A 14,038-nucleotide genomic window follows, 5' to 3' on the forward strand; every position below is an offset into this window, starting at 1 on the left:
CCAGTTTCCCCACATCTTCACCCACAGTTGTTTTCTGTTTCTGTTTTTTGGGGGATAGTAGTGACCCAGATGTGTGTCCACTATTGCTTCTTGCCTAGCGTTGCTGACCTCTCCTTTTGAACTCCTTTTCAACTTACGTTAGTTCTGTTTTTCTCTATCTTTGGTCTCTTACCTCCTCTTTTGAATTTTCCATCCTTTTGTCTCTCTGGGCTTCATTCTGGATTTTTTTCTGCAGACTCAGTTTCCTGTTTACTTTTCCCTTCGTCTATATCTAGTGTGTTTTTAAGCCCATCCATCGAGTACTTAACTTTGGATTTCTCTCTCCCCAATTTAAATCATGTGTTTTGTTTTCTTATACATAGTAAGAATTGTTATTTTAACATCTGTTTCTAATTATTCTCATACGCATAGTTCATATGGATCTTTGTTTCTGCTAGTTTTCATTTACAGTTGTCCTGTGTACCTGGTTGTCTTTGGCTGTGTTTTGGACATTGTATTTGAGAATTGTCTACAGAAGTAAATTGAGGACTAGACGAGGATTATATACTCTCCATCCAGAAATGATTTGTGTTTTTATCTGCCAGGGGCTTTAGGGCACCAGCAATCTAATAAGATCATTTCTATCTGCTGTGAGGGATTGGCATTTTTCTGGGTCACCCAGATTCTTGGAAGCTGGCCTGCAGTACATCTGGAGGCTGTTTTATTTCCAATTCACTCTCCAAGTGTATAGCCATTTGGATTTCCAACCCAAGGTATAGGGGTTTATCTGGGCCACTAGTCTTCGAGGGCTCTGGAGTGCATGTTCTAGATAATGTGGTTATCACAAGTAATCAATCCTCAGTGTCTTGGTTGCCCCGTCCCAGTGTATAAATGGCCCTAGGGCAAAAGTAGACCATTTGCTGTAGGCTCATCTCTCTGGATTTTACTTTTCTTACGTTTTGTGAGCGGGTAGTTCTTCTGTGCCTTCTTAGTTCTCTGATGTTTCCAAGAAGATGTTCTTTTATATGATATCCAGCATTTGTAGTTGTTTTTAGCATGAGGGGTGGTCTGAGTTACTTAGCCATTATTACCTCCTTTTAAAAGTGTCTTTTAAAAGTTATAAAGGAACTGTGTTGGACCTTGAGAACACATCTGTTCTAATTCATCACTAGTCAGTAAAGTAGGGCTTTATTGGTCACTTACCATGAGCCCGGTATTGTGCTATATGTTACAGAAGTTTTGAGGAAATACAAGGCATGGTATTTCTTACATTCAAGGAGTTTAGCTGGGGACACAAGTGTAAACTCAGAAAATTAAATAGAATATTGGAGGAGGTGCTCAAGCGTCATACAGAGTTGATGGCTTAGTGAAAACTACTGGCAGAGTGGTGGTGTGAGCCTGGCCCTCTCTCTGCCACTGTCCCCTCCGTCCTGGCCATCTTCACCATGGTGGGCACAGGGCCCTGTCACTCCCCCTTCACATTCCAGCTCTGCGGTGGCTCCCCCACTGTGTTTGGGACCTAGCTGCGGCCCTTCCGGAGCTTCCTCCCTGGCCCCTCCCCCGCACCCGTTCCCCTCCTCCCACCCCATGTGCTCTTCTCTCTTTGCAGGGAGGTCTTCTCTTCCTTTGGTGTGAGGCTAGGTCTTCAAAGCTTATGAGCCTGGTGCAGTGAAAGCCCTTCTGGGAAGCCGCCTCTGGGAATCGACCCCAGTCCCTGTCCCCGGGACTCATAGGCGTGGCCTCCACTGACCTGAATCAGTACCTGTTTCCTCTGGCAGGGGCAGTGACAGTGCTGCGGTGCTAACAGCCAACAGGTGGAGTGGTCGGGCCCTTTCCCCTACGAGGTAGCTGTTACTCTTTCCCCCATTTAACAGGTCAGAAAACTGAGGCACAGAGAGGCTTCACGGCTCCTAATTAGAGTGGTCTTCTAGGCAATGACTTCACTCATTTATCCCTCTCTTCACTAGGGAAACAGGAACATAAAAGGGCCTGAGCTGTGAAGATAAACATGCATGGTAGTGGTTCCTTTCTTGCCCCAGCGGGGCTATGACTAAGGGAGAACTGGACAAGTGTGTGCGGTGGTTGATTCTGCTGTGAGGGTGCCTGGACTGTGCTCCAGCCTCTGCGGTCCTAGTGCTCTGGAGCTCGGCTGCATCAGTCAGCCTCATCTTCCCGGACAGTCTGTGGATTCCCCAGTGTCTCTGGGTGGGACTGTTGGGGAACGTTGCAGTCTAGGATTTAGCCAGGGCTGCCGTGGTTGGACCTGCTAGCAAACCTTGATCCTGGAAAAGCTTAAAGTCTGTTTCCCCCAAATTCCACGAGTAGGTAAACCAACATGGGCTGGCATATGTGAAAAGGCCATAGTCCTCTTGCAGCTAAGTCTTGAGGGATTATACTTAAGGCAGGTATTAATAGTTCTGCCACGAGGAACACTCCCCCCTCCGACCAGTAGTGCATCCAGACCGATGCTTAGGATTTTATCAGGAAAAGGCCAGTTCCACATCATTGAGAAGCTACTCTTTTTATAAAATAAACTTAAATTTTTAGAACAGTTTTGCATTGACAGAAAAATCCCATTATATATCATTCACCTCTAACACTGGTGGGGTATATTTCTTAAACCCAATAAAGAAATACTGACAGATTATTATTAACTTAATGTCCATAGTTTGTTCAGGTCTTAAGTAAGTTTTACCTGACGTCCTTATCATCCCAGGATATGACGCTCCACTTTATTATTGTGTCTCCTAGGCTCCTCCTTTTGGCTGTGACGATTTGACTTTCCTTGTCTTTGACGACTTCAAGTGTTTTGAAGTGTACTGATTAGGTATCTTGCAGGATGTCTATTGGGATCGAATGTGGGCTTGTGAGTTCTTATGCGAAGGATCACAGACCTTCTAATCACATACGCAGCATAGGTCCTGCCGATGTGATTTTGTGGCTGTTGGTGTTGACTTTGCTCATCTGGTTGAGATACCGTTTCAGAGGCTTTTCTCATCGTACCGTTAGTATTCTTCGGAAGAAGAGTTAAAACCTGGTACCTAGTCGTCCGTAGCTCATAAGTCATTAAAAAGTGTTTTCCACCGTACCATTACAGACACAAAACCTGTCGAACGACAGTTGTTTCTTTAAGAAACGTTAAGAGGTGTGTCTTAAGATTTTTACGTTGCCAATTCCTTGCAAGGATAGTGCGTGAGCTGTGGTGACTAGTGGACAAACTTGGATTATTTCTTTTCGAAGCGGTGAATTTAAGAACTGAACCAGCAAAACCTAACGTTTTCGCTTTTATCGAAACGCAGGAGCCAGGGAGGTACAAAAACTCATGATTGTTATTGTCTGAGATCTCCTCCAGTAACTTCAGAGTAGCTCTCAAAATAAACTTACACAACGCAGAAGCGTTGTCTAGTGGCAGTGAATTTCGGAGGGTTCGCCCGGGAAAAGAGACAAAGAAACCTGAGCTCTCTCGAAGCTGCTAGCGCCCCCTTATAATAGAAACAGCTTTACAACCGTCTTTCTACAGCTCGGAAAAACTGCTTTTGAACTTTGACCTCGTGGAAAAGAGAAAATTCTTTTTTCCAAAAATTGCACCGAGATAAAGCGTAGCTTTACCAGGTGCGAGCGTGTTGCATAGGCGTTAGCAGTACTGCCCTCGCTAAACGCTCATCGGACAGTAGCGCAACCCCAAGAAAAGGATGGTTGGCGCCGACGCTCTTCGCGCCGCGAGAAGCAGGCGCCAACACCGGGTAGGCTTGTGGCGACTAACCCGAGCATTCCACCGCAGCCGCCCGGCAGCCGGCGCACCTCTGCTGATCTCGGCTCCCGAAGCTCGCCACGAACTCCGCGTTTTCGGAGGCTTCGGAAGGTCGCAAAGGGGCCGCTCAGTGTTACCCAGAAGGCCACGCGCCAGCTGCAAGCTGATATGCATATGTGCTCTCCGCCGGGGCGGGGCCTGCAGGGGGCGGGGCCGCAGCGCGCGCTCCCACCCTAGAGGGCGGGCGCCCGGGACTCTGGCCGAGGCGGTGGGGGTTGATTCGTGTCTCGCCACCGACTATTTCGTGTTAGCGCTGTAAACAGCCCTTTCCGGCAAGCGGCCCCCCTCCTGACACCCGGCTTAACCCTGCGGGTCGGCGCACGCTCCGGCTCCCGGGCCGCGTCTGAGCCAGAGATGCGGTGGGGCCCCGGGAGCCGGCGGGCGAGGGCGCCGCGCCCCCCGCCGGCCGCTGACGGGGGCCCGCTGTTTGCCGTTGCAGGTGGTTCTCCTGGGCATGGACATCCTGTCCTCGCTGGTCACCCGGCTGCAGGATCGGTTCAAGGCACAGATCGGCACAGGTGAGCTCTCTCCTCCTCCAGCCCCCGGCCTTCGCTGGGTCTCGCCAAAGCTTCACTTGGCTGTACCCGCCTTCCACCCTTGCCCTCTAGTCCCCCACCCCCCAGCCCGCCCCCACCCCCTCCTGCATCTTTAGATGCCACGGCTGCCCCGTTGCCCTCGCCCCCCTCCTGGGCGTGGCCGGATCTGCCACCTCCGCACACCTGCTGGCACCCCACTCCCATATCTTTCTGCTGGCTTCTTCCACCTCCCTTTTCTAGTACCAACTATTACTTTGGTTTCTTCCAGTTAGCCATCAGGCTGTGGTGCCAACCAAGCCCTCCTTGTCCCTGACCCTTCCCTTTGAGAGGCATCGCTTTCTCTCTTTGAGAGTCCTGCAGGTCCGATTCAGCTGTATTGTTAACAGATTTTTGTTGTTATGACTGTTTACACTTTGGTTGTAGATGTCATTTCAAGTGTGTGGTAAATGATCACTCTTATTTTGAAGGGAGAGCAGTAAGTCAGAAAAATGAAATAAAAATAACCCCAGGTTCCGTAGATTAAGAGATGATTTAATTCCCGACCTCTGGGCTTTGATGATGACAATACAAACACTAAGCGTCTCTGTGCAGGCATTTCCTTGTAGAATTTCTCGGTTTCAATTGGTTCACGTGTATTTGTTCTGTTAACCGTCTGGTCAGTGTGCACCTTTCGATAAAGTCATGAGCTCTTCCCACTCTGGTACAAACCGCCCATCTGCAAATAAAAAATCCCTCTGAGGAATTTGATGTTTTAGTAGCATTCCATTTCCCCCTAAATTAGCTGAATTGTTCAGGGCTATCTCTTGTAAAAGAAATGTTTATAGATTTTTAGAAGAAGCAAAGAAAATTGACCTCTGATACCCAGGTGCCCTTGGAGCAGTAGTGATGGCCCGCCCCCAGCCATATGGAGGAAGGGCGGAGGAAGGGCAGAGAGCTGCATTCTGTCTGATGAGCTTGGGTGGATGTGATGTAAAAGTAAAAACAGACTGAGCCATAATGCCTGTTCCTCCCACGCTCTCCTCCCCACTCCCCCCGAGCAGACGTGCTGGAGCCCCTCTGTCTAACCTGGATTTCCTTTTGTGTTGACTCTTTCTTGCCACGGTCTTCCATCGACATCCATGTTAATAGCATTTCAGCAGCTTAAAAACATGCTGGAAGCTGCCTAGAGTAAGGTGGGGTAAGGAAGAAGACAAACAGTGTGTCCATGCAAAGGATTTCTGCAGATTCACCTAGTAGTTCCTGTGGATGGATTTGAGCAGGAAGGGTAGAATTACAGGGGTTGGTGGGTTTAGAGTGATGTGCATCATTTAGGCCAGGATTTTGAAATATCCACAGTTGGTGACCACAGGCCACTAGACTAGGTTTTCATTTGATCAGTTTGCATTTTAATTTCCAGTGCTGCCGAGTTTAATAGACAGACTGGGCGACGCTAAAGACTCTGTGAGGGAACAAGACCAGGCCCTGCTGCTGAAGATCATGGATCAGGCTGCTAACCCCCAGGTGAGGCGGGGCAGGGCGGGCTCGGGGTGTTCCTGCAGAGCGCCAGTGGGTTTCAGAGGAAAAGTTTCATGGCGTTTCATCTGGCCCCTCTTCTCCCCATAGGATATTTAAACAACAAACAGCAGAAGGTATACCTTTGAATAAGTTAGTGGACTTAACATGGGTACCGAGTGCTTGGTTTGATCCATTAGAGTTGAGCTCATTTACATAACTGACTCTGTGAGTCTCTGAAAAGATGCAGCTGTGGTGTTGGGGCACTCAGAGGCCTGGCTGCAGCCCTGGTCCCTGTCTGCTGGTGAGCTGGGGCTGCCAGGGCTCCAGCTGTCCATTGTTGTGGGGTGGGGCGGGGCGGGGCAGGGAGGCGTCAGGAAAAGCCTTCCCAGGAAAGGTAAAGCCTGCATTGGCCTGAAAAGCTGAGCAGCTGTTTGGCTTGTGGATGGGGTGGGCACAGCTGTTCAAGCTGAGAGAGCAGTGTCAGTATGTGACCTTGGGCCTCATTTTCCTTACCCATAAAATGGGGACAGTTTCACCTCCCTTTCAGGGCTGTCGGGAGAATTAAACGAAATTGTATAAAGGAATATGTTTTGACCGTTTTGAACTTGATATACGAGCATAAGTTACCATTTTCCAGCAAGCTCTTGAGAGCGCTTAATGAGCTGGTGGAGGTGGGGAGGGCTTTGGCACCTGTTGCGACGTGTCCCCCCCCCCGACCCCCGTGGGCCCCGCGTTGGACGGGGCTGCAGAAGCTGCCCTCTCTCCTCTCCCCCCCGTCCTCTGCGCCTGCAGTACGTGTGGGACCGGATGCTGGGAGGCTTCAAGCACAAGAACTTCCGCACCCGGGAAGGCACGTGTCTCTGCCTGGTCGCCACACTCAACGCGTAAGTCTGGTGGGGCCTCAGGGTGTCCTCGGCTGAGCTTTTGTATCTGTAACTGTTAATTCTGAAATCATCACGAATCTACTGGAAGTTATAGGGAAACGTCCTGGGAGGTGCCGCGCACCCACCTGTCGTCTTGCGTGTCTGTAGTGCAGGGTCCAGACCAGGAAGTTGGTGTAGATACGATCCACAGAGCTTGTTCAGGTTCATCCAGGACGCACGCATGTCGTGTGTGCGCAGCTGTGACACGGGTGCAGCTCTGGGTAACTCATTGCCATGTTCAAGGTGCAGACCCGTACCTCGCCCCAGGCGCCCCCATGCTGCCACTCATGTACTCTCCAGCTCTGCGATTTCGTTATTTTATGAATGGAATCACACAGAATGTGACCGTTTGAGACTGACCTTTTTTTCCCTCTCAGCGTAATTCCCTTGAGATTGCATACATGTTGTTGCCTGAACAGTAGTTTGTTCCTTTTTATTGATGAGTAGAATTCCCTGGTATAGACGAATCATAGTGTGTTTAACAGTTCACCCGTTGAAGGACATTTGAATATTTCCAGTTTTTGGTTATTTCAAATAATACTGTTGTGAACACACATGTACCAGTTTCTGCAGGAACAGAAGTTTTCATTTCTCTTGGGTCAGCGCCCAAGAGTACAATTGCTGGGTCGTTTGGTAGATTCATCTTTACTTTTAAGAGAAACTGCCAAACTATTTTCCAGAGTGGTCTGCATCATTTTGCATTCCCACCAGCAGTGTACGAATGATTCATTTCTTCATTTCCTCGCTAGCATTGAATGTTACCACTGTCTTTAATTTTAACCATTTTGATATGCGTGTAGTGCTGTGTCATTGCGGTTTTAATTTGTGTTTCCCTAATAACTGTTGATGTTGAACATTTTTTTAAGTGCTTATTTGCAGGAGAGCCTTTTTTTTTTTTTTTTTTGGCGGTACGCGGGCCTCTCACTGTTGTGGCCTCTCCCGTTGCTCCGGATGCGCGGGCTCAGTGGCCGTGGCTCACGGGCCTAGCCGCTCCGTGGCATGTGGGATCTTCCCGGACCGGAGCACGAACCCGTGTCCCCTGCATCGGCAGGTGGACTCTCAACCACTGCGCCACCAGGGAAGCCCAGGAGAGCCTTTTTTAAAATTACAAATCACCTTTTCTGATTACGAAAGTAATACTGTGTATATCACAGAAAATTTACATAAAAAAGAAAATGATTATTGTGTATAATTCTGCCACCTTCAGATAATCACTGTTAACATGTAGCATTTTGTTCCAGCATTAAGAGTTTTATTATTTTTAAAAACAAAATGGAGATTGTAACGTTTATATTACCTTATAAGTTTTTCTCTCTTAATGTGCTAGACTTCTCGGGACCATTAAATTCGGTCTCTGAAGCTTTTTTTTGTTTGTTTGCACCACGTGGCATGCAGGATCTTAGTTCCCCAGCCAGGGATCGAACCCTGTGCCGCCTGCAGTGGAAGCACGGAGTCTTAACCACTGGACTGCCAGGGAAGTCCCTGGTCTCTGAAGCTTCTAAAAAATGTTTCTAGCCTTTGCTTACTGTAGTTCCGCATCTAAGAATTTGTCCTAAGAGAGTACTCAGGAAGGAATCGGGGAGAGTGTTGTTGACAGAGGGTGTCTGTGACAGCGTTTAGTTTATGGCGGTGAACAGCTGGAGATAGCTGAGCTGTCCTCCAGCAGGGCGTCATTCAGCTGGCGTCCTCTCAGCCGTTTATCGCAGTCTGTCTTCAAGCGGTTATTAACTGAATGTCTGGTGTGGCAGAGAGCCACACAGCAGGGCGATTAGGGGAGGACCCCGGGAACCTGCCGGGTGGCTGAGTGCACTGAGTTGGCCAGAGTAGGGACCACCGCATGACGCATGGCAGTGTCAAGACGACAGGACCCCACGTGGGCGAGGCTGCGGCCGCGGCCTGGCAGCGAAGGGCTGGGCCAGGTGCAGGGACCCCGAGCCGGGGTGGGGGTGGGGGCGCTTGTCCTAAGAGGCACTCATAGTTTAGAACTGTGCGGAGGGGCCGTGCGGGTGTGTGTTTAGTTTGGAAGCAGAGGGGGAAGGGTAAGGGGCGAGCCTTGGTGGGCGGTGGCGATGGGCCCAGGGAGGGAGGGAAGGAAGGGGTGAGAGGGAGGAGAGGCAGTGTGCTTTCCTCTCTTCCCACCAACAGTAAAGCACTGCTTTTGTTTTCAGCTCTGGAGCACATACCTTGACACTAAGCAAGATTGTGCCACATATATGTAACCTGCTCGGAGATCCAAACAGCCAGGTGAGTGTATTTAGTGAGAAAGAGATCATTGGCTGTAGACAGTGAGGGTGCATTTTGGTTCTGGGTGGGACTTTATTTCTCTCTCTAGAGCTCGGGGTGTTGGTTGAGGTGATGGGTGTTAGTGCCCAGTAGCATTTATCAGCGTCTTTGGTGGATGGGGGCCCGCTTTGCCCTCTTCTCCACGTTGGGATGGGCCCTCACTAGCCTGTAAAGTGATGTCATCAGACCAGCCTCCAAGAGAAGGCACTCTGGTCACCATCTCTGCAGCTAGAGGGGTGGGTGTGGGGAGGGAGCGACGGTGATGGCGGAGCAGCGGCCCCCTTCTGGGGTGGGAGAGGTGGGCTGGACAGGGCCTGCGGGGGCCTCTCGGAGGTGACAGAGAGGGCCCACGTTTTGTTTTGAGCGGTGGCCACATTGGTGCATATAACTGTGGAAACACTTCAGACTGACCTATGCATGTTATTTGTATAAAGTAAAACAAAACCCAAAAACGTCAAAGCACCACTTCCCTGGTGTCAGGGTGGGTGGGTGGGGCTCTGCTAAGCAGTGAGCAGGCAGCCCGGGCACCGGAAGTGCCAGTTCTCTCCCAGGTCAGTTCTGGTTATCACCCAGAGCCCTGTCTGTCACGTTGGCTCACACACCTGGTTAGATGAGGGGCTGAAAATAGGATCAGTAACTCACAAAAGAAATGTACACCTGCCCGTTGAACGGCATGGGATCGGAGTGCGCAGGTGCACCGGTAGGTGGCTGTTCAGTAGGAAACACCGCAGTACTGCGTGGCCCCCGGTGGTCCGGATCCGGCAGATCTGTGGATGCCTGGAGGGTTGGCGGCCCCCCTCCCTGCGCAGTGTTCAGGGGTCGACGGTACGTGGTGGACAGCATCTGTCAGTCTTGACTGGCGATGGCTACAGTGCCCTCCGTAGATGACTCTGCTCTCCCTCCACCGCCCCCAGCTCAGCTCCGAGGGCCCTTGGGTCGCAGAGCCTCCTGTTCCGCATCCTTTCTCCCTCCTCATCTCTGCCCTTGATCCCGGCTGTGTTTCCCGCTTCCTCTTTGGTGCCCTGCTGCACTCCCCTTCCCGTCGCCGGCCGCTCCTCCTGCCTTCTTGCTTGCTGCCGGCCTGTGTCCCTGCTCTCCCTCACCTGCACCCACTTGCTTCTTTCTGTGCATCCTCTATCCAGCCTTCACTGAAAATATCTGACGTTGGAAATTTGAGTTTTAGATACTTTTATTTCCTGGATCATACTTTATGTTCATCATCAATTGGAAAATAACTGAAGCTACTTTTATTTTTAAATTTTTTGGCCACACTGCGGCATGCGGGCTCTTAGTTCCCAGACCGGGGACCGAACCTGCACCCCCTGCATTGGAAGCATGGAGTCCTAACCACTGGACCGCCAGGGAAGTCCCTAACTGAAGCTACTTTTAAAAAAGATTCTGAATTACCAGATGGACTATTTTGCCTTTTTGCCCCCTTAACGTCTTGTCTCCACTTTGTTTTCTGTGGAAAAAAGGTCCTTTATGGGGGTCACTCCTTGAGGCTGTCACTGCTACCACGTGGCCCCTTCGGTAGAGCAGGAGAGCCAGCTGGGCTGATCGAGGCTCTTTGTTCCTCACTCGGGTGCCTGCACTGGCCTGACAGGTGATATGAGTATCCCCGCCGGCCTCAGAGAGGCAGCGTGCTGGGGTGAACGAGGCCAGGCTCAGTGGACGGCTGTCAGCAGTCCGGAGTGGCAGCGCCTGTAGCCAGTTTCCCACACTGAGCATCGGAGGAGTCCTTAGGAGTGTTTACCCGCACGTGTGCGCGCGTGTGCAGACACAGACGCGGTCCTCACCTCCCCGCACCCGGGGGCTCCACGCCCGCTCCTCTGATGCTAAATAACCCACTTACTCATCCCTCCTTCCAGGGTGCGTGTGTATGTCGTGTGTGCTTGTGCTCCTGACTTTATTTTCATTTTCTCGTCAGTCTTTCCTGCTGGTCTCTGAACCTTGAGGGTCAGGACTACCCCTGTCTCCTCTTTATCATCCCAGGACTGCCTTCCAGCGGCCTTAGGACTGAGTAGACTCCCCATGGCTACCTGAGCGGTGTTCGCCTCTTAGCCGTGGATGCCTCAGGCCGGAGAGGACAGTCGTGTGTTTTGCTGGTGCTGTCACTGCACTGGGCCCCTGACCTTGTGGTCGGCTTGCATCCAGCTCTCAGTCCTCCGCGGGGGTGAGTGAGTGTGTGTGTGTGCGTGTGTGCGTGCGTGCGTGCGTGCGTGTGTGTGTGTGTGTTGAGCCCTGCAAACACTCCTGCCCCAGAGGCTGTGCGTCCTTTGGTACTGGTCTGAGTGCAGAGCGACTCAGCTTCTCAGAGCGGGCGCCCATGCGCAGGCTTTGCGTGGCTCAGGATGCTTTTGGCTGCTGAAAGTAACTCAGAATCCAACTCAGAATCACCAGAGCAGTGGGGAAAATGTATCATCCCGTGTATGGGGGGGCCCGAGGTAGGGAGGCCGCAGGGCCTGTTATCGGCTCAGTGATGTCCCCAGGACTGCGCGTCCCGCTCCACTTCTGCTGGGCTGCCCACCCCCTGGGCTTTGTCCTCTGCAGCTCTGCTCACGGGCCCTGCGTGGTACAGCCCAGCTGCACGCGTGTCCTGCGTGCCTGTCAGATGAAAGCCCGGTGCTCCTATGTGCCTCTCCTGTTTTCAGCTTTTCTAGATTGAAAGGTTCAAACGGAGGTAGAAGTGGAGAGAATGACGTACAGCATCCCCTCGGGCCCGCCCTCCGGCCTCAGCAGCTGACCAGACGAGGCCAGTTTACTTTCATCTTTTTGCCTCCCCCACCCCATTGTTTGGAAGCAAAACGTAGATTATTTTGAAGGAAATCTTAGACATTGGTTCATTTAATTCTTAAATACTCTAAAGGGTAAGGCCTCTCCACCCCCGCAAGCCCCCCACATAACCTTAACAGCATTATCACCTCCTGTCCCTCAAGAATGCCTGATTCTCTCATGTCATTAAGTGCCCAGTCCACGTGCACGTTTCCCTGAGTGTCCCTGCGTTTACCCGCTTTCGCAGAGTGGACGGGCGTCTTCCGGAAGCTTTGCTCAGGTTCCCTGGCATGTCTCGCGAGAGCCGCATCCTGTGCCGCGGTGTCAGCCCGCTGTCAGGGAAGGGACCAGGGTTATGGGGTGGCTTTACACTCGGGAGACTTTATCTCCCGAGCCGAGAACAGGGCCAGGGAGGACGGGGCCGGGGCATCCGAGACACCTGCTCGATGGGGAGCCCCTTTGTCAGATAAAGAGAACCCCAGTTCTGCCTGCAGACCTCTGACTTCATGGCTGCTCAGCTGGCCTAGGGCAGGCAGCGGTCGCCTCCGCAGGGCCTCGCCCCGCTGCCTGCCGTCTGTTTTGCTGAGGAGTTTGATCCGCATCTTCAGAGTCTAGAAGCATCTTGGGGTGGCTGAGGGGCCGGCACTGATCTCAGAGCTCTCTGCAGCTGGCCCTGGGCTGGCTGGCTGGCTGGGCTTAGGGGGGAGGGGCAGGGGAAGGAAGCCCCCGCAGAGGGTTTGACTGGTACCTGAGGAGTGGGCGGGTCTGAGACATCCTCTCTGTGGGCGGGTGGCTGCGGGGACAGGGTGGCTTTGGCCTCGAGTGGGTTTCCGGGTGCCCTCCCTGTCCCTGGGGGTGAAGTTCCCCCTGGAGTTTCCGCTGTGTAGGGAGCCCGTTCCTGGTGCCCACCTTGGGGTGCAGCGTGGCGCAGTGAGGTGACCGTGGGCCCCGGCAGGTGGCTAGCCCGCCAGGCTCCGCCCTCCTCTGTGTCACAGTCAGCAGTGGCCCGGTGAGCGAGGTCGTAGAGTTGAAGGCCTCAGGCTCTCTAAAGCCTTCGGCCAGGGGCCGGCAGGTGGAGCTTAATGTACGGGGCCCTGGTCTTTTGCTGTCCTGGTGGCCTGAGCTCTTGCGGTCATTTGCGTGGCGAGCCTGCGGGTGGGCAGAAGCGCGTGGGGCCCCCGTGGCGGCCTGTGGAGGGAGCACTGCATGGTCCCTTCAGCCCGAACCGACTTGCTTTGAGGGGACGCCCCTCCTCAGTTGGGCTACGATACTTTGTAGTGCCACAGACAATCTGTTCTTCTGTGATTCTTGGGTCGTTTAGATCCTCAGATGCTCCCTGGCCCTGGAGCTTTCTAAGCCTGAGGAATAGCTATTTAAAGGCTAAGGTTGCTGGTCTGAGAGATGTAGATGTTACCAGTCCCACCGGCCACTGTGCTGAGTGCTTTATGCATATAAACACGGGGCACAAACCGCTGGCCTGTGTCTGTGCACATACACGTGTCTGCAGGATGACTTCACTTCATGTGTGGAGTTTGGGTTTGCAAGTTGACATTTGGGAGGAGTGTTTCTGAGCTTCCGCAGAAGAGTGAAGGTGGGGCAGAGCTGTACCTGTGCCCCACGGCTACATGTTGGCGGCCGCCTGCCCGAGGCTGGGCATCCCCCTTCCCCCGCCAGCAGGTCCTGGGCCGGGGCCATTGGTCATCGTGCACCCACCTTGCTCCACGCATCATTTTACCTGCCTGGGCCGTGTAGCGCCCCCAGTTTGGCATGTAATAGGCAGTCAAATATTTGTTGAATTGAATCCATTTTTTTTCTTTCTATTATTCTTCTTATTATTTTTTTGTGGTATGCGTGCCTCTCAGTGCCGTGGCCTCTCCCATTGTGGAGCACAGGCTCCGGACGCACAGGCTCAGCGGCCATGGCTCACGGGCCCAGCCGCTCTGCGGCATGTGGGATCTTCCCGGACCGGGGCACAAACCGGTGTCCCCTGTATCGGCAGGCAACTGTCAACCACTGCGCCACCAGGAAAGCCCTCTTTCCATTATTTTTTTTAATCTCAAAGCAGCCTTCCACTTACGAAGGAGAAAATGGAGACTAAAAGAGTTTAAAACACAGCATTGTAAAGCAGTTGTACTCCAATAAGGATGTATAAATGAATGAATGAATGAAAGTTTAAATGCTTTGTCCAAAGTTATGGCAGCCTCTAAATGGCCAAGTAAGTCCTCAGGCCTACTTTGACT

The 14,038-nt window shown here is 52.2% G+C and overlaps 1 protein-coding gene and 1 non-coding gene across 8 annotated transcripts in view; one reads left to right on the top strand and one right to left on the bottom strand.

Annotated features, from left to right (window-relative positions):
- Positions 1–14,038, top strand: part of CLASP1 (cytoplasmic linker associated protein 1) — a 269,984-nt gene that overhangs the window by 82,013 nt on the left and 173,933 nt on the right. For 6 of the 7 annotated variants that reach the window (XM_049712736.1, XM_049712737.1, XM_049712729.1 and 3 more), the window contains 4 exons: positions 4,230–4,308; positions 5,723–5,826; positions 6,613–6,704; positions 8,912–8,987. In XM_049712736.1, the coding sequence (XP_049568693.1) occupies positions 4,230–4,308; positions 5,723–5,826; positions 6,613–6,704; positions 8,912–8,987 (351 nt within the window). Of the gene's footprint in view, positions 1–4,229; positions 4,309–5,722; positions 5,827–6,612; positions 6,705–8,911; positions 8,988–14,038 lie in introns of those variants that run through there. The other variant, XM_049712734.1, reaches the window with a different exon arrangement.
- Positions 3,551–3,676, bottom strand: LOC117203923 (U4atac minor spliceosomal RNA). Its single transcript, XR_004486886.1, has one exon. It is a non-coding gene; the product is annotated as a U4atac minor spliceosomal RNA (small nuclear RNA).

This window comes from Orcinus orca, chromosome 7 (genome assembly GCF_937001465.1).
Source record: "Orcinus orca chromosome 7, mOrcOrc1.1, whole genome shotgun sequence".
Classification (NCBI taxonomy): domain Eukaryota; kingdom Metazoa; phylum Chordata; class Mammalia; order Artiodactyla; family Delphinidae; genus Orcinus; species Orcinus orca.